General features: G+C 39.1%; 2 protein-coding genes across 10 annotated transcripts in view; one reads left to right on the forward strand and one right to left on the reverse strand.

Annotated features, from left to right (window-relative positions):
- The window catches only part of glis2b (GLIS family zinc finger 2b), a 149,154-nt gene that overhangs the window by 18,739 nt on the left and 106,575 nt on the right, over positions 1-23,840 (forward strand). The gene's annotated exons all lie outside the window — the stretch shown is intronic.
- srlb (sarcalumenin b) overlaps positions 2,115-23,840 on the reverse strand; it is a 56,877-nt gene continuing 35,151 nt past the window's right edge. The window contains exons 2-8 of the mRNA XM_078418390.1: positions 20,662-21,894; positions 18,861-18,986; positions 17,110-17,205; positions 11,092-11,124; positions 4,340-4,456; positions 3,234-3,467; positions 2,115-3,043 (exon numbers count right to left, since the gene is read on the reverse strand). Of these exons, the coding sequence (XP_078274516.1) occupies positions 2,232-3,043; positions 3,234-3,467; positions 4,340-4,456; positions 11,092-11,124; positions 17,110-17,205; positions 18,861-18,986; positions 20,662-21,894 (2,651 nt within the window). The 3' untranslated portion in view covers positions 2,115-2,231. The remainder of the gene's footprint in view (positions 3,044-3,233; positions 3,468-4,339; positions 4,457-11,091; positions 11,125-17,109; positions 17,206-18,860; positions 18,987-20,661; positions 21,895-23,840) is intronic.

Here is a 23,840-nt window from a genome sequence, read left to right on the forward strand (position 1 = left end):
CATTTTGCACAATTATTTCCTATCTTCTTGGATCTATTTTAATAGATTATCAAAGACCACTCTTTCACGTTGTCTCATATGTTTTTCTATTTCCCGTAATGCATATCAGTAATCTGCAGAACTGATTTGAAATATTATTGATTTCAGAATCCTGTTAGAAATATATTTAATGAAGGTGGAGTGGGATTTTGACTGGAAGAAAAAAGATAGTTATCATATGGATAAGGTCCATATGATCTTGAAGTAAACTTAATTTTGACTGTCCTCTTAAATAAATCTACAACTTTTCCGCATGTGGGATGCACACCTTTCATTTTTAATATCTCGTTATTTTGCGTCCCAATCTGAAATAATTTACAACTCAGGAAGTTGTTGAAAGGTGTTTAACAGATGTCAGTGCAACATGCTCAAATGATGCCAAGACAGGAAAGTACAGTGTACCTTGAAATACTGCTGTTTAAGGTGACTGATGAATCCCATATCACCGAACAATTCATAGACGATGTATCCATTTGTGTACATGTTACATATTGAGCGTCATGTCAAAGACAAATTGAAGGAAAAAATGGGCAAAAGTAAGAGAAGAAGTGTGTTTTATGAAATAATTACATTTTTTATAGATTTTGAAACAGTGTTTTATGTATTGTAACCAGTCCTTCTGAAACCTGCAATAATTTAAATCACTGTCCCCTTTCTTTACTAACCTTAATGATTAATTCTTCAAATTATACTGAGAAAATCTGTATGATTTGGCAATGATATTAGTCAGTGAATTTCTCACCAGATTGCAAGACCACTAAAAACCTAAACTTTTACAACTTGTGTATTCTTGTGTAAGGCCGGATCTCCAACAACGATGAGAAGGCCTACTGGGAGGAGGTGGCTGATCTGGCACTCTGGTGTCAGGACAATAGCCTCCTCTTGAATGTCACTAAAACAAAGGAGCTGATTGTGGACTTCAGAAGGGCTAAACATCCAAGGACGTACACGCCACTGGAGATAAATGGGTCTATTGTGGATAGGGTGAGCAGTTTCAAATACTTGGGAGTCCGCATCGCAGAGGATCTGACGTGGGCAACGCACATTGCCGCACTGGTGGGTAAGGCTAAGCAGCGCCTTTACCACCTTAGACAACTGAGGAAATTCAGAGTGTCGCTGAGGATCCTTCATTGCTTCTACTCTGGGGCTGTAGAGAGCATCCTGTCCGGCAACATTACAGTCTGGTTTGGGAACAGCTCTGCCCAGGACAGGATGGCCCTGCAGAGAGTAGTGCGTTCGGCAGAACGCACCATGGGAACTACACTCGTCCCCCTGCAGGACCTATACATCAGGAGGTGCAGATCCAGAGCAAGCAAGATCATGAGGGACCCCTGCCACCCCAGTAACGGACTGTTCCAGATGCTACGGTCAGGCAAACGCCTCCGCTGTCACGCTGTGAAAACGGAGAGGATGAGACGGAGCTTCTTCCCACAGGCCATCAGGACTGTCAACTTTGATAACCCCAGAGACTAAATTTTTGTCGACACTTTTTGTGCTATGTTTTAGTAACTTATTAACTTTATTTATATGCTGTAACTGTAATTATTTTTGTGCACAACCCGCAGGCATTGCCACTTTCATTTCACTGCACATCGAGTATGTGTATGTGACAAATAAATTTGACTTGACTTGACTTGACTTGACTTGAATTGTTTGCCAATCATATTAAAGGTGATTCCTAAATATGGGATGGTGGAGAATGGGAAACTATTTAACTGCAAGATGGGTTAGTTGAAGGTGGAGCTGCATTTTAGACAAAACAAGCAATTCAAAGTGCTAAGGAATAACTAAAGGAAGAGGGAATATAAGAAAAATACAAGAACAAATTTTAGCACCGGCAAGAACTAGGAGTCAACATGCTCCAAACAGTGCAGAAATGCCATCAAAGCTCTATACTAAACATGCACCATGAGACTAACCACCTGCTACATAGCAAATAAATTAACCCTCTGAGCTCTTTATAAACTTTTCTAAACTGTATCAAAAATGACCAGGCTGGTGTGACTTTGCTCATTGAATGGCATTTCTTGAAAAGTATGTCTTATGTACAGATAGTTTTAAAAATGTCCTTAAGGTTTACAACTGATGCTTGAATGCTGAAAGTTCAGTTCTCAAAGGGTTAATGAACCATGGTTTCTTGGACACATAAGACATAAGCAATTCCACCCATAAATAATTTACAAGCCCGTTGTTCAGGGCTTTCTGTATCGGTTCTTTGGTGTTTCTCCACATCCAGTGACGTCACAGGATGAAAGGGATGGGTTTTTCCCAGCGGAGATAGCTCCCAGCAAACCAGGAAGCTCATGGGTGATGATGCGCTCGATTTTCTCCAGCAGACATCCTCCCATGTACGAACATTGTGCTGACAACAATTTGAAACTATTGATGGGATTAATGCCAAAGAAATCTTTATAGATGCTAGGATTGGGCAGGTCAAACTTGCTGACGTTTGTTTTAGCCAGGATGGATTTAAAGATGTAAAATTTGTCAGGTTCATCCAGTATTTCATTGAAGACCAACTCGGGATCACTGAAGAAGGTCATTTTGTCCTTAAAAGTCTGCAAGTATCGATCCACAAGCAAGGCATGAATGCGCACACGTATGGCATGCTGGCGGATGAAGGCAATTTTATTCTCTAGCCTGTTCTCAATGACTTGGTTAACATCCTCCAGTAGGGAGACCTCCTCTTTCAAAAAGAGGTTTTGATTTGTATCGTATTGGTACTCATAGGGCCAGAAAGAGCTAACATAGACCCTTGGTGGTTCAGTGACATTGATTAGTGGTGCCAAGCTCCAGAAAAGAGCTCCATAGACTCGCATTAGTTCTTGAGTGGCCACATTGTCAGCCTTGTTTAGAATTATTCTGATTTGAGACTCGCGACCTTTCAACTGACGGAAGAGCATTTCCAGTTCCAATCCAACGTCCAGCTTGGTTGGATCAAACACAACAAATATGAGATCAGCTCGGTCAATGAACCACTGGCAAACATCATTGAAAGGATAACCTTTAAAAGATAAAAAACATTAAAAACTTATTTTTAAATTGTACATAGAAGTGTTCATGTTAATAATCCTCCCAAATGTACATCTGCTTCCCACTCTGCACTAATTTCCCACTCTGACAAAATTCACAACTTTCCACTCAGCTTACAATGTGAATTGTACTCAGTTATTATAGTTTGAAGTTATATATACCTCTCTCTTGCTGTTTACGGTTCTCGATGATTCCAGGAGTGTCTACAACAGTCACTCGTTCCAGCAGCTTATGTGGAAGCTCGATGCCAACTAATTTCTCCAAAAAGTTCTGTCCGAATTTTTCCAGTGGAGAAAATGATCGAGCACTGTCAGCAGCCATGACGATTCCTTCCACAGTCCGTACCTTATTTCCATGCATGAGAACAGTAAATTCTGATGTAGTTGGCTCTGCACCTAGGGGGTGGATAGAAAATATGAGAAAATTAGGAACAGGTATGTAGTTATTTGATATCTATAACCTACTCCATATATTGATGGAACTTTTTCTAACTTTTAAAGGTTAACTTCAATGATCTTACCTTTGCACCTTAATTATTTTTCTTCTTATGAACTGATACTGCACCTCAACTCAATTTTCCTGCATTTGCTGCATACCCCATTGCCCTTACTGAAGAAGCAATTCTTCCTGCACCCACTATCTATTAGGGGTAGACCATTCCAATTTTCTTTTACTCTAGAAAAAACATTCTGAGTGAGGTCTGCAAGAAAATCATGCAGAAGTAATTTGAGGATCATACATTGAGTACACAAAACTGTGGGGAGAAACCTTTGTAAATGCAGTGGAGCGGTTTGTTTTGATTGTTTTTGGCTAATGGAGAAAATTTCCCACCACTAATGTGTGCATTCACCTGTCAAACCAATAGATCAATCCCATTTTCAGACCTTGGTCTGCTCTGTAGATTATGGAACTTCAGGTGCTTCTAAACAGTGACCTTAAAATGCCTAGAGGATTAAAATACTCAGTGGCACTAGAATCCTACTGTCGATCCTCTTCATTCCTTTAAATCCATATTTCTTAGTTATTGACCAAACAGAAATTACTGTACAGATTCTGGAATATAGAATGGATATTTTGTTTTGAATAGTTAATAGAATTTATCATAGTAAATTTAACAGATTTTGACAAAAATTAGGTTGTATTTTTTTAAATTAGAATAATTTATATTTTTAAACAAAATATCCAATTTCCTTTAAATATACATTTGTTTGACAAAAAAAAGTGATGAAGAATTGAATGAATTATTCTTTATATCCTCTCTCAGTACCTGTATACAGTTGGTACATATTCTCATCCAGTCCCAGGAGGTAGTTGACCATGGTGGATTTTCCAACACTCCATGGTCCCAAGAACAATATCATTGGTTTTGATACAATTTCTCCATCTGGAAGTAGAAGAGTTTACACATACAGTCAGAGCAAAAGCTGTTCATTGTAATACATAACAAGCCCACACTAGTTCACAGAATCATGGAAGGCCCATTGAGTCTAAAGCAGCTCTACCTTAAAGCAATTCAGCTAGTCATATTCCCTCCCTCTCCCCATTCCCCTGTAAACTCTTTCCTTTCACATTCAGCTCTTTTTCTGAACTTTGTAATTGAATCTTCCTCCACTAATCACTCTGGACGTTTATTCCAGACCTACTCACTAGATTTAAATTTTAAATACCTCTATTGGATCTACAATCTCCTCTGATCTTGAGAACAAAAGCAGCATCTCAAGTCCCATAGAATAGAATAGAATAGAATTTCTTTATTGTCATTGTAATGGTGCATACAACAAAATTCAGGCGCACTGCCTGAGTGGAGCTCAAATGTACAAGATAAAAAAATAACAATAAAATAACAGTAAAAGAGTGAGAAAAATAAAAACTATTCATACACTCACGTGCACAAACTGTGACACATGCACACAGATTCACACACGCATACACATTATGCATGTATGCACCCTTATCAGAATATAAGATATTGCACCTTGTCAGAATATAAGATATTGCACAGAATAGTATTATAAAAATAAATATTATAAATGAATATATCAGTATTGCACAGAGGTGGGTATTGTATAATATAAATATTGTCTATGGGGGTGTGCTTTCAGTGCAGAGTTCAGTGTGGTGAAGGCCTTAGGGTAGAAACTGTTTGTTAGTCTTGTGGTGTGCGCTTTGATGGACCTGTAGCGCTTTCCTGAGAGCAGAAGGGCAAACAAGTGATGGGTGGGGTGAGATGGGTCCTTTAGTATGCAGGATCCCTTCTGCAGGCAACGAAACCTATAGATGTCTTCCAGGGCAGGCGTTATGTGTTGATGATCTTCTGGGCTGTGTTGATGACTCTCTGCAGAGCCTTCTTGTGAGCCGCGGAACTGTTGCCATACCATACCAGGATCCCATGTGTCAGGACATATATTTAACCAGTTTCTCAACCAGCTGTCACTTTTAATGAACTGAACAAATGTACATTCAGATCTCTGTACTTGTACCCTTTTTTTAGAATGGTGACCCCAGTTTTTAATGCTGTAACACTTCATATGTAAAACTTCACCTTTCTCAGCATTAAATTTCATCTGCCACCCATAATAAAGCTGTCCATAAATCGTTGAAGTCTCTTACTATCATCCTCACAGTTAACTATGCTTCCATGTTTTACATCAAGTGCAAATTTGGAAATTGTACTCCTGTGCCCAAATCTTAATTATCAAGACATATTAAGAAGCACAGTGGTTCTTGTACTGATCCCTACAGAACACCATTGTACATTTATGTCTAAACCAAAAAAAAGCATATTATTACTATTCTGTTTCCTGTTCTTAGCCATTCTTCTATCTGTTCCAGAGAAGAATGGTTAAGTTGTTGTCAGGTCCACTTTAAATCCTTCCCCCTCATTTTAACATATGTCCTCTGGTTTTAGTCACCCCTACCCTGGGAGAAATACTGTGAAGATCCACCTGATATATGTCCTTCATGATTTTGTAAACCTCTATAACATCACCCCTCAACCTCCTCCACTCCAAGGAAAATAATTCCAGCCTATCCAGTCTCACCTCATAACTCAAGCCTGCCAGTCCCAGCCACATCCTTGGGATTCTTTTCTGCACCCTATGTAGTTTAATCACACACTTCCCATAGCAGGGCAATCAGAACTGCACGTAGTATTTCAGGAGTGATTCACCGACGTCCTATGAGGTAACGCAACGTGCCAACTCTGGTACTCAATGCCCCGTTCAGTGAAGGCAAGAGTTCTATATGCCTTCTTCACCACTTTGTCCACCTGTTTCATCATTTTCAGGGAACTGTTCTCAGGTTTCCTGTTCTGTAACACTCCCCATGACCCTGACATTTATTGAATCAGTTCTTTACTATTGTCGGAATGGAAACCAAAGAGATGAAAATCTTGGCTCAGAGGTAACACTTTGTGGATTTTAAATGTCAGTCTCAAGATATGGGCACTTCGCTGAGCCTGGAGCACATGATAGAAGCAAGGATGTATAGCACTGGAAAAGTACTGTCTTTCAGATGAGGGGTTAAACCCAATACTCTTTCTGCTCATGCAGATAAATGTAAATAAACATATGTAATTTTTGAAAAATATCAGGGAATTCTCGGTTCTTGGACAATATATATTTTCAACCTCATTCAAAAAAATTATCCAAATGAAATGGAATCTTTGTTGTTAATTGGGTGCTGCATATCTCTACATATTAAAGAAAACGTATAATTGGCCAGAAGCTTGGGATTCCACCTAGGATATGGAAGTTAAGATACAATTGGATTATCTTTTTTATTAGTGATTGAAATGTTTAAGACGTCATTGTGACCAAGAAAATAAAGGAATTGTGCATTTCCATCACCTACCTTAGAGAATCTCCATCAGATTGTTGGTGTCCGACTGAGAACTGCCTATAATTCCTCTACAATTCAGATGACTAGTTGGATGGATACATATGGTTATAAGAAACCAAGGTGTGTGCAAAGGATCGCACCATTTGGCTCAATCTATGCAAACAAGTTTAATAGTTTGTAAATTCAAATTTTAGGATGAAATTTCCCAAGTAAAGTATAGAAAAGTAGGCAAAATGAACAAAAGTACAGAGAAATAAAGCAAGAAACCTAAAAATAAGGAAATATTTTAAGGAAATAAAAGATAAAAGCAGAGTAAAGATCAAAGCAGACAAGCAAGTGATTGTAACTGAACGGAGACAGAAATGGGCAGTGTAACAGAACTGAAAACCAGAAAAGTTTGGAAATATTCAGCATGCATCTTTGAAAAGAAAAATAAACCTAAAACATTAAATCTGTTTTCTTTCTATTTTTCACAGATGCTCTCTGACCTCCTGAGTATTTTCAGCATTTTAATTATTATTTCAGGTTTCTAGCATCTGCTCCTTTGCTTATGTCCATAGGAATTGAGTTATTATGTCATAGAATAAAGCCAGTTGAAATAAGGGGACTAAAACAGAAAAGAGGGAAAAGGGAAGGAAAAAAGTGGGAGTGTGCAAAAACAAGGCAGACAAATGGTGCCAAGATGGAGAGCAGTAAGTGTGATGAATGTGGTATGTGGCATCTGTGAACCGTCACTGTGCATATTCAGTCGATTTATAGAAAATCATCAAACAAGAAAATTATTTGCATTTTTATAGCACCATTTATGTCTTTAAGATGCTCAAAATATTTTCATCCCAAAGAAATTTTTCTGGTACATTATCACGGTTGCAATATAAGGCTAGGCTGTCATTTTGAAGACTATCAAAATGGCATCTAAGATAATTCTGCAGGGTATTATTTCTAACATCTACCAGGACATATTTCCTCTTTCTGCAAGAGTACATTGGGACTTCAGCAACATTATAACCGATTGAAATCTTAGGCACAGAGCTGAGGTTTCCACATGTGGACGAGGATTCAGCAATCACACTGCAAAGAGAGATTATTTCTTTCAAGTGAAAAGTTTTAAAGTAACCTAATGATAATTGAGAAAGGAAGTGGGTAAAATTAGTTGATAAATGGTTTGATGCAATGGATTAATTATCAGATATGCAAGTTCTAAAAGATTCTCTGACAGTTTTTTGGAACAGCTTTCACATGGAAGCAGAGGGGTGAATACTACAGAGGTAGATGGGTTCGAGGGAAAGGTTTGCGAATTTGTACCTACAATAGAGAATATCGTAAATATTTTGAACAGCAATTAATCCAGTCACCCATATCATCCCAAATGACCCAGTCGACATTTCAACCTGAGACATTGACTGTCTATTTCTGTTCGCAGATACTGTCTGTCCTGCTGAGTTCTTCCAGCTGCTACAGATTCCAGCATCTGGAGGCTATTGTACAATTATTATATATTTTCAGTAGAAGTTAAACACTGCGAGAAAATAATGAAGAATTGGGACAGCAAGTTTAGGAAGGGATTGGAAGGTGCAAATACAGGAGAGCACTAGGAGTTTATGGAATGGTTCTTTGTGGAATGATGAGATAGGTTAGATGAGGTAAAGATTTCAACAGAAATGTCCCAATCACTCTGCAGACTGTTTCAGGTGTATATAAACGTTGTTCTTAGTATACATGTGACAAATATCCAAATTTGCACCTCCTGGAGGAAGCCAGAATTTCTTGCAAACTGTGCTTACTCGAATTCCCTGTGCAATTGCAAAGTTACCTTTTGATGATAAACTGATGCCAACTTCGTGATTGAAAACTTCCAATCCTCATTGACAAACCATGTGTAGCAAGGCCCCGCATGTGGAAATTCTGTCCTTTGGAGGAGTGGATAGGATAAATTCTGTTCTGAATGGCTGAAAAAGCTGACAGTTGGCTGTCAAGCCTATCAGAAATTTCAAATGACTGAATATCTGTCATTTAGAAACATTGACATTTACAAAGACTTAAGCAAATTATTAAAATTGACACTTATTTATCTTAAACAAGGTACAAATACTAAAGTACTTAACATTTAAAAACAGAAAAATACATTGAACTAAACACAACTCAAAAACCGTACATTACCTATTACTTACCGTTGACCCTTGCACCCATTCGCCTCCATTCAAATAAATGGAGATGCTCCTGCACTGGGTATAACCTATTAAAGGCTGTTTGAGCAGTTTCCTCATTGTATGTGCTGGATAATTGTGGCAATGTTATGACCATTGCAGAATTTCAACATTAGGTTCATCAAGAAATGGCTGTCAAAGGCTCCCAATACAGGTTAAGACTTTTCTATCCATGCCTACATATCCACAATTCCAAAACTTGGCACTCACACAGGGACGTGCTGGCAATTCTGCATTTATCACCATCATCTAAGCCCATATATTGAACAATGAGCTAAATGCAGAAATCTGGCCTGAAAAGTCTTGTTTTAAGATAATTAGGGAATTTCATACATTGTTTGCATGTATCATGACATCATGCAGTGTGTAAGCATTTTCAAGCTTGCAGAATTTCCCAGTGACCTCAAATGGTTTCCAGAGAGCCACGTCCTTCAATACGTTAGCTCCAAAAACAAAATGGCATGAGATTTTCCTGGATTTCTCTGGATTGTCCAACCGAACCAAGTAAGAAAGTGGATAGATGTATTTCTAATGGTGTGTCCGATCCACATGTTTTTTTTAATACCTGTTGTGAAGAAGCAATCCAGCTTCCTTGGGAAAGATTCTTTTCTCATGCTTTAGGATGTAACATTGTATATACACTCCTATGACACTTGCCCTTAACTTTTACATATTGGAGAACATATTGACCAGATTCTTGCGAATGCACATAGTCTATTTCCAGCCCAAAACACCAACGTATCGACACAGATGCATCCAAATGAATATTTGAAATTGGAAAGTGTCATAAAGTGACAGATTACATACATATGGAACTTCAGAGGAAAACTGAATAAAAAGGTAACAACGTTCTGCAGCCAGTCAGCAGCTGCCATGAGCATTAGTGAACTACATATCATCAGAATGTAGCTATGACATATCTACATATGTACATATACACTATGTCTGGTCCTTCTTGTTTGCCACCGAAAAAGGGGAGAGCATTTATTGATTGTACTTCACCCAATGTTCTTGCTTTTACTGAAATGTTGCTTCCTTTGTTTTTACTTCTGTGACAAATGTGATGTTTTATACTTTTCTCACCTTGTCAGTCAAACATCACAGGTCCAGCACAGCATGGGTTAAATGCAGAGTAAAGCTCCCTCTATACTGTCCCACCATATGCTCTCGGGCAAGTACACATGGGTTAGGTAGAGAATAATGCTCCTTCTACACTTCCTAACATTGTTTACCTTCCATCTTACCTGACTGGTACAGCATTTGTTTTTCGCAGTCCAACCACTTTTCAGTTGGCATTCCAATCTCAACCTGAGTATTGCATCTTCACCTTTCACACCCCCATCCTTACACCACCCCCATTCCTACCCCAACATAGGTTACTTTATTATGCAACAGCTTGTTACTTGTACAATTTCATTTTATGATTTACATCCCCATTGTGAGATCCACAATCCTCTGCCTTTCAGACTAACCTGAAGGATCCATGGCAAAGTTACTATCAACTAAAATTTGTTTTGCTAATGAATGTTATATAATCAGGATCAATTCACTTTTAAAAACTTCATTGTTGGGACATGACAAAGCGACTTCTTTAATCTCCACATATCAACAAATTTGCTAATTACATTTTGGCAGTTAGCTGGACTTACTCAATGTTCTGAGCTTTCAAACAAATTCTTCCACGCTATTCAACTATTGGCGAAAACATCAAAGCACACCACCCTGCGTACTTTGTAGAGACTGTTTAGCATGATCGTCAGTGGACCTAACAATCAGACAAACACCAAGTGTAGACTGAAAGTATGACAGATGGAGTTTGATAGCAGAAACCATTGATTGCCAAAGGTTTAAGGTCTGGCCACCTTCCAGTGGCAGGTCTCCAACCAAACTGCACATTTTCTCAGTTGCTTTTAATTCTCTAACAATTTGAAGGTTGGGCTTGAGCATGCAAAAGGCAGATAGTGTTACCAACCTTGAAATGAGGTCATGGAGCGTCCTGGATAGGCTGTTAGAAGGGAGGGGAAGAAAAAGGCAAAGTGAGTGGAGTGAAGCAAAGGAAAAGAAATGAAGAGAGAGAGAGAGAAAGAGAGGGAGAAATGGTGATGACAAAATGTTAAACAAATACACGGAAAGTGGAAACTTTTGAGACATTAATTTGACTCCTCCCTAATACTAGACTTATCCATGTTTCACTGTATTTAGTCTTTAACTAGATTTTTCTCAAGAGCTTATGTGTTGGAATCGCTCAGGCGGTGGTCAAGCCAAAATGGGCAGCAAAGCACAGACAAACAAGGAGGCCATTCAGCATAATGGATTCTTGGCAGCTCATTCCCACACTAATTTTCCCCAGAACTTATTCTCCCACATTCCTATCAATTCTCCCAGTTTCTACCTATGCACGGGGGCAATTTTAGAGTGGCCAATTTACCTGCTACCTGCAACTCATTGGGATGTGGAAGAATAGCAAAACAACTGGAGGAAACCCACATGATCAAAGGAAAACATGCAAACTCCACGGAGAGATACGGAGGTCAATATTGAACTTGGATTTTACTGTGAGACATCTGCTCTACTGGTTGCGCATTGCCACCATCTTAACCATGGTATTATGTGGCTTAGGGGATCCAGCTGACCCTTTAGTTGCTCCCCATCACCACCATCGCAAACCTTCAACCCCACACCGTCAGTTTTATTCCAAGATAGCACAAAGTAACAGCTGACTGGCTGGTGGCACTTAGATAAGATTTAGGAAGAGACTTTAGAGACCTTTATATTCAGGAGAGATGGTCGAAGGACAGAGAAAGTTATGCAGCAGTTAGTGGGAGATTGTTGCCAACCAAGGATGGCCTAAACTTCGTTTCCAATGAAATGCATTTTTAAGAGAACTTTGCATGTTTTACTGAGTCTTTTTGCCTGCTCAAAAGACTAGATTAAATTCAATCTAAGGGATTGGTGCTGGACATCAGCAAATTAATCACATAGGAATTTTAAAACTCCCCATGTGATTTCCAATGATCAGTCATAGATAAATAACTCAAGTAGAATCTAGCTGGACCTACTGGCAATATACATGTAGGCTGAATGGAAAAATGTAATATGCTTCCTGGGCAGTCCTGGCTTTCTACAAGGGCACGCTACGTGTTGGTGAGCAGCTGGACCTGATAGGGCCAAAATCCCTTCCTCTGGATTCCCTTCCTCAATTAAAATGGCCAATCACCATTCAGCCAAAATAAAAAACAAACTGCTGGAGGAACTCACCCAAGCGAGCAGTATCAAGGTAGGCTGGGCGGGAAATGTTGGGGTCAAAACCCTGCATCAATACTGAGAGTGGAGAGGGAAAATAGCCAGTCTCAAGAGTAGAGTGGGAGGGGTGAGGTAGGAGCCGGTTGGTGTTGGGTGGACAGAGAAGTGAAGGATAATGGGTAGATGGAGCCAGTTGGCGGAAGGGGTGGAGTTGACCTCCTCACTCCACCTATCCCTCTATCAGCCCCTGGATCAGCCCCTTGCTTCTGTATACTGGCTATCTTCCCTCTCTGTTCTCAGCCTAGGTGCAGGGAATCGACCCAAAACATAAAAAAATATTTTCCTTCTGTAGATGCACTTGACCCGCTGAGTTCCTACAGCAGAATGTTTTTTGCTCCAGATTTCAGTATCTACAGTCCCTTGTGTCAGCTGTAGTAAGCATGATTACCAACCTGTTGGGAGGGATTTTTACATTAAAATAACTAACATGGTGTCATTGTGCCAAATCATAAATAGGGCTAGAATCCTAATTCACGGTGGTCCTGTTGCAAATACACAAGATCAGCTTTGCTCTCGCATGCCATTAAATAAGCAATTGTGGAAGGCATTGCACGAACAAGCTAAATGCAGTTTATTCTAGATACACACTTACCAGAATGATCACAGACTAGCAATGGGAATAGTGGCTGAAATCCCCTGCTCACCTCCCCGCCCTGTAAAATCTTGTGTACCAACAAAATTCCTGCTTTCAGTGTGTACTCATGTCAACATTTACGTTGTTAAACGGCATGTAAACATTTATAATGGCAATTTTCGAAGGTAAACTATTTCCTGCCTCAATGCAGTTGTGGTGATGGCCAAAAGAGCATGAGGGTTTTGCACAGTCTCTTTTGAAAAATTCACATGCCTATTTTGTTTATCTCCAATTGTCAGGTGTTTTTCCAATTTTCTTTTTTGTTTTTTTTGTTGCTTTTCCACCTAACAAAGGACAATGGATCCATTACTCTTCGAGACCATTACAAAACTGAAGAACATCTATAAATTCATGATGATGATAATAAAATATGTTAGAATATAGCAGGACATAATACATTTTCTACAAGACCAATTGTATGATTCAACCTCTTGCCTTCCTGAAAATGTATGCTGAATCTGTATATTCCTACATTCCTGAGAATGTGACAGTCAATCCACATAAAAAACATAGACATTTCCAACAAAAGTAATTGTAAAAATAGCAAGGAGGTGGAACCTTAGATAATTGCCTCTAACTACACTGAGATAACTGTCGTTCTCATGTTAGTACCAACTAATTCGGTGTCAGCCAATGTATCTTCCTAGTGTGTTCTCTATACTAATCATTAGGGGACTTGCACCATTACCAATCATCAGTTTGTTTTTAAAAACCTTTCAGCTGACAGTTGATTTAAAATTTTAGTTCACTATGCTATCATTTGTTACAGAGGCAAGAGCTGATGAACAAAGGATTGAAGGAATGTTGGGGCTAAGACAAATATGTGTGCATATGAGCATTTGTGCACATGTTCTTCCATCACCATTGTCTGGACTGCTGTTTTATAATCATAACTCTGATTATCAAAATACATCTCTTGACTGCAAACATTGAGTTAGGTTATTCTTGAACCTCCTCCAAGATCTAACCTGAAAATAAACAAGTTAATTATTAATACTTTCATCTGTGAAAACCAGAACATACTGTTATAGTTGGAACAACCTTTGCCGAATAAAACAAAGTGGTGTTTATGGCCACATTCAATTTAACGTCAGTAGAAAGCAGCACAGTTCTACTAGAGGATTAGCAAACATAACCTACAACAGTTGGAAACCTGGCAATAAAAGTAAAGTACACCAGAAGGAAAAGATAAATAATTGTTTCAGGTGAAGACATTTAATCAGAAATAGAAACTGGAAGGCAAAAGAACTTCCTTATAAGGCTGAGTGAAAGTGAAAAGGGAGGGAAAAGAGTCAGAATTGTGCCAAGATCCTCCCTCCTGACACAATGTCAGCGATGGATTCATTGGGTAGCACTCTCATCTGAGTCAGGAGATCCTTAGTTAACGCTTCACTCCAAAGACTTGAGTACAAAATCTAGGTTGACCCAAAAGTGCAGGACACACAAAACACTACTTTTGGAAATGCCATCTTTTGAATGAGACATTAAATCTATAAAGCACAACAATTTTGAGGACAGAATTCAACTGACTAGCAAATAATTTTTGAAGGCCATTCATTGTGAAACTTTTGTTTTAACCATCTAGGTACTGATATTTTATTGCAAACATTAAGACACAAATTCAAGTCCACGCCAGTTCTTGGAACAATTCCATCAATCATATTCCTCCACTTATTTCCCCAAATCCTATTTTCTTTAACATGGCCTTCAATTTTCTGATTCTTCTACTACCCACTCACACACCAAGAATAAGTTACAGTAACTAGTTAATTTATCAACACATTTTGGGGATGTGGGAGGAACCCAGAGTTCCTGTGGGAAATCAATGTGGTCATAAAGAACATGCAAACTCAGAATTGAACCTGGGACATTAGAGCTGAGACTGTGTATTGCATGTACTCCTATGACATCCCTGTTAAACTAATGCAATACTTCCATAATTTGGAGGGAAAAAAAATTCCAATCTTCTGCATGGCCTGCAAAAACTTAAAGTTTCCAATGAAAAATGTATTCATTTATTTCTTACAATCAGAATCTATATAAAACTTGTATGCCATAGTGTGTTTTTACAGGCACAATGTATAGTTTTAATGAAACAAAAAAATCTGTAACTTAAAATGGATTCAGACTTAGTTTCAGATTTTTAGTAGCTTCTAAAGGCGAATGTGCCTTAAGAAATTGACAAAAAATGGCATATGAAAGAAATGTTATTTCCAATCTCTATCTAGCCACAAAGAACCCACCATTAACATTAACAATTTTCAGTTCAGGCTATTGAAACAAAATTAAACTTGTAGAATTTCAATCTACTTGGTATGCTGTACATATAATCTCCAACAAGTCTTTAGCCTGAGAATTTCTGTATAAGTAATGAATTTAATTACTTTATTAAATTCTGAATTTAATCCGCATACTTACATATAGGCATCAGAAACCACCAAATATGCACAGGACTGCTGCTGAAGTTTCCCTAACTAAAACCAAACAAGCTCACCTCAATAGAGCAGAAGTAAAGGGGGAGACACAAAATGCTGGAGTAACTCAGCAGCAGCATCTAAGGCAGCATCTCTGGAGAGATGGAATGGGTGACGTTTCGGATCGAGACCTAAAGTAAAGGGGTGGCACGCTGATGCAGCGGTAGCCTTGCTGCCTTACAGCGCTAGAGACCCGGGTACGATCCTGACTACAGAGTTTGTACGTTCTCCCTGTGACTGCATGGGTTTTCTCCAGGAGTTTCGGTTTCCTCCCACATTCCAAAGACGTACAGGTTTTGTAGGTTAATTGGCTTTGATAAAGATTGCAAATTGTCCCTAGTGTGTAGGATAGTGCTAGTGTACGGGGTTGCTGGCCAGCACGGATTTGGTGGGCCGAAAATAACTAAACTTATTTTCCATGGACCAATTGGATTACCCTTTCTATCCAACCCCTGTGTTCAGGGCTCTAGAGCATGCCACAAATAAACATTTAGCCCAAATGTTCTACACTTCCATATTAAAGATCCCATGACACGATTTTCAAGCTGGGCAGGGCAATTCTGCACAGTAACTTGGCCAATATTTATTCTCAACCCAAACAAATTGTCTGGTCATTATCACCTTTCTATTTATAGAGCCTCTGTGACTAAATTGGTGGCTGCAAGTCAAATTAATCTGAACAGCTGATCTAACAAGAAGTACTTATACAACATCCACCTATACATTATTTTTTTCCAGAACTTTGAAATTCAACTTTGTTTGGCAGAAACAATTATGCATTTTAAAGGACAGAGGGGAAACTTTAAAATGTGATGCACAAGGCAAGTTTTTTAATGTTCTGTGTTATGACCTTAAATCTACATATTTTACACCTACTACATTATGCTTGTGTACTCATTTGACTCTTCAAAGAATTCAATAAGTTTGTTTCTACCATTTTCCGTTTCACTTTGATTTTATCTTAGTGAATCTATTTGTATCCTTCATATTTGTTTACTCATAGAATACTAGAGCATATGTTATTCTTTCAAAAGTAAAGTAGGTACTCAGGAGTGATGTCCAGGGTGTAACCTTACTTAAGGCTAATGTGTAACTGGTTAGAATTTCCTCTTTTTAAACTCAAGCATGCGTGAACCATTTGATCAGATCGTCTCCTTGAAATCACATCAGTGGTGCAGAAATCAGTTCATCAAACATGCATTTCCTTTCAAGAAGATTGTGATAGTTTAGTTAATCTATTTATCCATGATTTATATAATCTATTCATACCATTCGAATTGGAAGCAGACTTGCTATTTGCTATCAATTCCTTTTCACTTCCCTTTATTTAATTTCAATAAATTAACATGAGCGTGCATGACATCACAGTGGATTTTTACATTGAGTTTTCTGTGTTTCCATCTAATGGTTTTAGCTTCAGTTGTTGAAGGCGGTATAACAAAGGCACTGAGCTGACAGCAAATATTTTCAATTAAATATTAATCAGTGGGGTTGCTGCTATAGTAACTGATAAGGCTCAGGTCTCTGCTTCCTTTCTGATTTCATGTTGTCTCTGAATGCTTCCTATTGCTTTTCCTACCTGTAATTTCATGTTGCCTCAGTTCGTTATATTTATATGCTTGCTCCATGGGTCTGATAGCATTGTGGTATATCTTTCGTAACCGCTGCAGCACACCTAGTAATGAAGGAGGGCAGTCAATACATGAAGACAGCAAGAGCACACAGAATGAAATACAATTCAGTCTGCCAGTAACCATGCTTTTTGTAATGTTTTGTAATAACCCTGTCCTCTGTTTAATTCTACCATATGCAATCAACATAAATACTCCCTCATTCCCAAAACGAATGGAATAATCTAGAAATTCCCTTGTATTTACAACATTCCTCCACCCCATATACCTAGACTTCGTCTCCAAATCACGAAATAATTCTAAATTCCTCATAATTTAACCTCCTGATTAGAAGTGGTGAAAGATGTTAAAGCTCTGTTGGAGGTGCCAGTGGCTAAAAATGTAGTTTTATTCACTACTGAGAAGATGGGGAATTGGAATATTCTTGAAAATAAGAGCATTTAGGATTCTCAGTAACTGTATCCTTGGCACCAGGATGTTTCTGTGTCTGGTGTCCCAATATCTATGGGCTGACAATAGGACTGAAGCAAAGTGAGTGTTAAAGGAATTCGGGCTACCTGTCATTGCCAAAAGAATCTTAACATATTTATTGAAACATTATTACAATTGACAAATAATAAATAGCTTTCATGAATATTGAATAAATGCCCATCATTTTTAGATTTTAAATTAATTATTACATATTCCTTTTTACAACATAGGGAGAAACCATTTTGCACATAAAATCTATACTGGCATCAGTCTCCACTTATTTAAATTTTCTGTAGAACCTGCAAATCAAGATACCAAATTCAGTGCAATTCAGTGTTATTTTTTAAATTATTAGCCATCTGAAAGATTTTTTTCCGTTTTTCGATCTTTATATTTGTATCTTGTGTAGAGCTTTCGACAATGCCTGTAGACTCAGATTCAGATTTGACTCCTGTCAAATTCTGAGAATGAATGGTGTACAGAGAGACCTTGAGAGGCAAATACATAACTCTGTGGATATGGCAACACAGTTGGATAGGGTAATAATAAAGGCATTTGGCATACTTGCCTTCGTAGTCTAAGGCATTAAGTAAAGGAATTGGGACGTCATGTTGCAGCTGTGTAAAACATTAGTTAGACATCTCTTAGAGAACTGTATACATTTCTGATTTCCACTTTACAGGAAGGATATGGTTGCAAAGAGAGAGATGAAGAGATTTACCATAACGTTGACTGGAATTGAGGGTTGCAGTAGAAGGAGAGAGTGGATAGGTTGAGCATATTCCTACTGGAATGTAGGGGTCCAAATGATAATCTGAGAGAGATTTATAAAATTATGAGCGGACTGGATTGTATAGATGCTCGGAATCTTTTTCCCAGAGCAGGTGAGCGTAGAACGAGAGGGTGCAGGTTTAAGGTGAGAGTGGAGAAATGTAAAGGGGATCTGAGTGGTATGTTTTTCACACAGTGAATGTTTGGAACAAGCTGTCAGAAGAGATGGTGGAGGCAGATACAAATACAATGTTTAAAAGACATTTAGAAAGGTACTTAGATAGGAAATACAATGAGGGATACAGGCCTAATGTAGGTAAATTGAATTAATGTAGATAGGCATCACAGGCCGTATGGACAAGGTGTGTCAAAGGGCCCATTTATTTGCTGTATAATTCTATGATTGTATGTTTGTACAGAACCAAACTACTGACCCTCTTCCCGACAATTGACATACCCGAGTAATCATCAGATGTGGTCTTCTCATTCAGCCGGAGGGTTTTTTCAATGTGAGATCGATCTCTGAAAGGGAGCTGCAACTGAGGCTCCTCCTCCACCTCCACCTCTGCCTCATCTCCTTCATCTACAGGATTAAGAAAAAGCAATACATCAGGATTGAAGTGTTAATCTCAATCTTAAATGCTCCATATCCTCAATTTCACAGTTTTGTCAGAATAAAATTAATTTAAACCTCATCCCTGGATATTCCTGTCCAAGAAAAATCTGTCATATCTCGGAGGCTTCTATTAACCCAACAGCTATAATATTTGGCGAGAGAACATTTCTGGTTTCTATTAGCTTTATGTAAAAACGAATATTAGGCAATGTTTCACTCCTACATAACTTACCTGAAATTTTAAGTTTACACTCATGTGTTGTGCATTCTGTTCACCTTGTTTGCGCTATCTTTGCTCTGCTGGAACCATTATGAAGGCATGGGTGAGGAAGGGGTGAAATGACTAAATTCCGGAGGTTTTTCCTTTGCCAGCCAGAAATGTGGCTTGGCTCAGATTTGTCCTTGTTACATTGCAAGTTTAACTTTCACTTTGGAGGCGTAAGAGACTGCAGATTCTGGAATCTAGAGCAGTAAAAATGACGGCTTCTGGAGAAACTCAGTGGGTCATGCAACATCTATGGAGTAAAATGGACAGTTGGCATTTCAAGTCAAGATCCTTCATGTAAACTCATCCCCAGATTATTGGGGACAGTGCACCTCAAATATTTCACTGTCCTTTCATGTGATTCACATTTGTAACCTTTGGAAACGTGCAGGTATTTCGGTGCAAATTGGATATAACACAATCGAAACTAGAGAACCATTTAAAAGTTACATTCAAAATTGACAAAGTGTAAAAACGCTATCTTGGAAAAATACAACTCAGGGTAAACAAGTTCCGAGGTATAAATATCACCAATAATTTGTTCTAGACTAACCACATTGAAGCTACAACCAAGAAAGCACACCTATGCTTATACTTCAGAGGATGATGAAGGGAATTCAACAATATCTGTACCAAATTGCTGCAGCCTCCAACCCGCTTTTCTCCATTGATACAATTGTTTGTATAACATGATTTTCTATAACGCAGGTTACTGCAAAACAGAATTATCTTGCTATAACAGAACTGCATGTAATTCCAAAATAGTTTGCTTCTGCCAACTGAACTTGTGACTGAACTGTATTCCAAAATCTTATTTTCTGAAATAATCAATACTAATTGCCTCCTCATTTCTCTGGGAAGCCTGGCCATAGATTAACTAATTAGAAATCTAATTTTGCAGCATCCCCCGTCCAGCCCCACACCAATGGTTGGTGAGAATACAAGCTATATTGATTGACATTAATTGACATACGTAAAAAATCCAGCTTACAAAAAAATACGCAGTTGATTGAGCTACTTTTGGAGTAGTTCAGATCTTTATTATTAATTAGTGTGATGACAAATGTCTAATAATAAGCTATTCAACAGAGTCAAGCCGATGGGTCATACGGAAAGCATGAAGTCATGCAACATAGGAATTGTTTGTGATGTTATGAATGAATCATTCCAGCTAGTAATTGTGCAGTTAGTGACAACAAAAGTGAAAATTACAAGTGCAATCACATTCCGTTGGTCAGTCTCACACATTGATGTTTGTTAGATGAAGTTGATGTGGGACACCAAATGAATCCATTAAATTCCGCAGCTGAATGTTAACACTACCGATTTGTGAGTATTCACTTGGCACCGTGGCATGGCAAATCCTCACTGACTCACCATCCTTCTCCTGTTCCTGTACTTCAGAGGACAGCCTGGTGTTCTCACTGCTACTTTTGGCCATTCTTCCTACAGATTCAGGAGTCTTTTCCTTTTCTCTTGCATCAGATTCTGGGAAGGAGACACCTGCTCCTTCATCAGCAACAAAGCCTGCCTCATTAATCTCATCCTGGCCAATCTTGTCTCCTTCATTGAGTCCTTCAATTTTTTGATACATTATTTTAACTTCCTTTGCAAACTTTTTGGAGTTTTCTACACCTTCTTCAGATCCATTATCATTGTCTCTTTTTGCAATGTCCCCATCTTCAGCACCTTCCACCTTTTCTTCAGTAGTTCCATTCTCATCCAACTTATCCTCAGTTCTCGCATTGTTTTGCTCCTCTTCCTCAGATTCACTTTTTTGAATATTAGCGCCCAGCTCAGAATTTGCCATTTCAGTATATTCCGCCCGACTATCCAGTACGTCCTCTTCCAGATCTTTGGTCTCGTCTTCCTTCTCTTCATCTGATGCCTCACCTGTTTCCTTTGGAGAACTGTCCTTAAGATCTGACTCACCATTGACCTCCTCCTCAGGCCAATGTTGACTTCTGTTGTCACTGTATTTTTCAGTTTCTCCTTCAGGATCATGGTCAGATTCCAGAACCCTATTTTGTTTTGGCTCCATCACTTTTGCCTTTTCATCCTCCTGGGATTCATTAACAGCCTTTTCTACAGATTCACTTGATCCTCTGTCCATAGTTGGATCTATTTCTGTGCTATTGAGACCCAGTTCTTGAGATTTGTTGATGTCCTTATCAATAAGAACATTATCATCATTCTCTATAGTACCAGGCCCAAGATTTTGATTATTTTCATCATTTACAAGCGACTCTTCCAGTTCCCCAGTATCATTTTTGTTAATTTCGTTGATTTGATATTCCTCTTCTTCTTCAGCCCTCTTAGCAACGTGGTCATGTGCAGTAGCACACCTTGAACATGCTGATGCACAACTGTCAAAGTGTGATTGACCCTCTTCCGTTGTACTGGATTCTTTTGTAGGTCTGGATGATCCCAAATCTGAACTACCTTCAAATGCTGAGTCTGCATACACTGAGGGCCTAGCATCCACAGCTTGTTGCTTACCATTCATAAGCTTCTCCTCATTCACATCAACTCCTGGGTTTGAGGCCAAGGTTCTGCTCCCTGTTAGAGTGACCACATCGTCACTGTTGGGCTTGGTGAAGTCTTGGGGTTCTAAATGATCAGAACATTATCAGTCAGTTTACGAAAAGACTCTGCTTTGACTTGATTTCACTAAATCTAACTCTGGGTAGATGGGGTAATAAATATTGAAAACATTGTTATTATGGGCCCAGAAAGGTACTAATAGCCATTGTTTAAAGGGAATGGGATCAAACAGTACAGTTGCGTGTTTGTTAAGGGAGAAATCGCTAATTATGCAGAAACTCCAATAAATCGTGTCATCCCTGACTAATCCAGTTTCTTTTGCAATTTCCCAGTAATAGAATGTAAAGAATCAGTTGCAAAAATAGGAAGATATTTGAATAATTTGATGCACACAGCAGGTGAGGGTGGAGTCGAGGAGAGCTGTAGTGATAGGACACGTGATAGTTAGGGCAACAGAGAGGAGATTCTGTGACTGCAAATAAGACTTCTGGATGGTGGGTTGCCTCCTAGGTGCCACAGTCAAGGGGTTTCCAAGTGATTGCAAAATTGGGGTTAGGCTAATTTTGATGGTATTAAACTGGAACTTGCAAAGCTTGATTGGGAGAGGCTGTTTGCAGCAAAAGGGATGTCTGACAAGTGGGAGACTTTTAAAAGTGAGATGTGTAGAGTTCAAGGCCAACCTGTAAGTGCTAGAGAGAAGGGCATGCCTGACAGAATTAGGGCATCCTGATTGAGAAAGGATATTGCGGCTCTGATCAGCAAAAAGGAAGCAAATGTGAAATATAGGCAGCTGGGATCAAGCAGAACCCTTGAGGAGTATAAGGGATGTAAGAATGCATTTAAGATGGAGAAAAAAATGGACAAGATTGTCAGCATGATTTTGGAATGGTCCTGCTTTTCCCATGGCATGGAAAATCGTATCTCACAAAAAAATTTTGAAGAGGTAACCAAGTGGATTGACGAAGTCAGGGCGGTTGTCAATATGGAGTTTAAGGTCCAACATGGTAAATTGGTCCGAGGTTGAGATCACATGGGATCTAGGGTGAGCTAGTCAATTATATATAAAATTTGCTTGGTGTAAGGTGTCAGAGGTTGGTGGTGGAGGGTTGTTTAACCAAATTAGAGGCCTGTAACAAGGGATTGGAACTGTTGTTTTTCAAACAAATTAGATGAGAATGCAGGTGATATAGTTAGTAAGTTTGGTGGTGTGTTCGACAGTGAGGAAGGTTGTCTAAGGTCACAGCAATAGACAATAGACAATAGACAATAGGTGCAGGAGTAGGCCATTCAGCCCTTCGAGCCAGCACCGCCATTCAATGCGATCATGGCTGATCACTATCAATCAGTACCCCGTTCCTGCCTTCTCCCCATACCCCCTCACTCCGCTATCCTTAAGAGCTCTATCCAGCTCTCTCTTGAAAGCATCCAACGAACTGGCCTCCACTGCCTTCTGAGGCAGAGAATTCCACACCTTCACCACCCTCTGACTGAAAAAGTTCTTCCTCATCTCCGTTCTAAATGGCCTACCCCTTATTCTCAAACTGTGGCCCCTTGTTCTGGACTCCCCCAACATTGGGAACATGTTATCTGCCTCTAATGTGTCCAATCCCCTAATTATCTTATATGTTTCAATAAGATCCCCCCTCATCCTTCTAAATTCCAGTGTATACAAGCCCAATCGCTCCAGCCTTTCAACATACGACAGTCCCGCCATTCCGGGAATTAATCTAGTGAACCTACGCTGCACGCCCTCCATAGCAAGAATATCCTTCCTCAAATTTGGAGACCAAAACTGCACACAGTACTCCAGGTGCGGTCTCACCAGGGCCCGGTACAATTGTAGAAGGACCTCTTTGCTCCTATACTCAACTCCTCTTGTTACGAAGGCCAACATTCCATTGGCTTTCTTCACTGCCTGCTGAACCTGCATGCTTCCTTTCATTGACTGATGCACTAGGACACCCAGATCTCGTTGAACTCCCCCTCCTCCTAACTTGACACCATTCAGATAA

This window comes from Rhinoraja longicauda, chromosome 21, assembly GCF_053455715.1.
Source record: "Rhinoraja longicauda isolate Sanriku21f chromosome 21, sRhiLon1.1, whole genome shotgun sequence".
Lineage (NCBI taxonomy): Eukaryota > Metazoa > Chordata > Chondrichthyes > Rajiformes > Arhynchobatidae > Rhinoraja > Rhinoraja longicauda.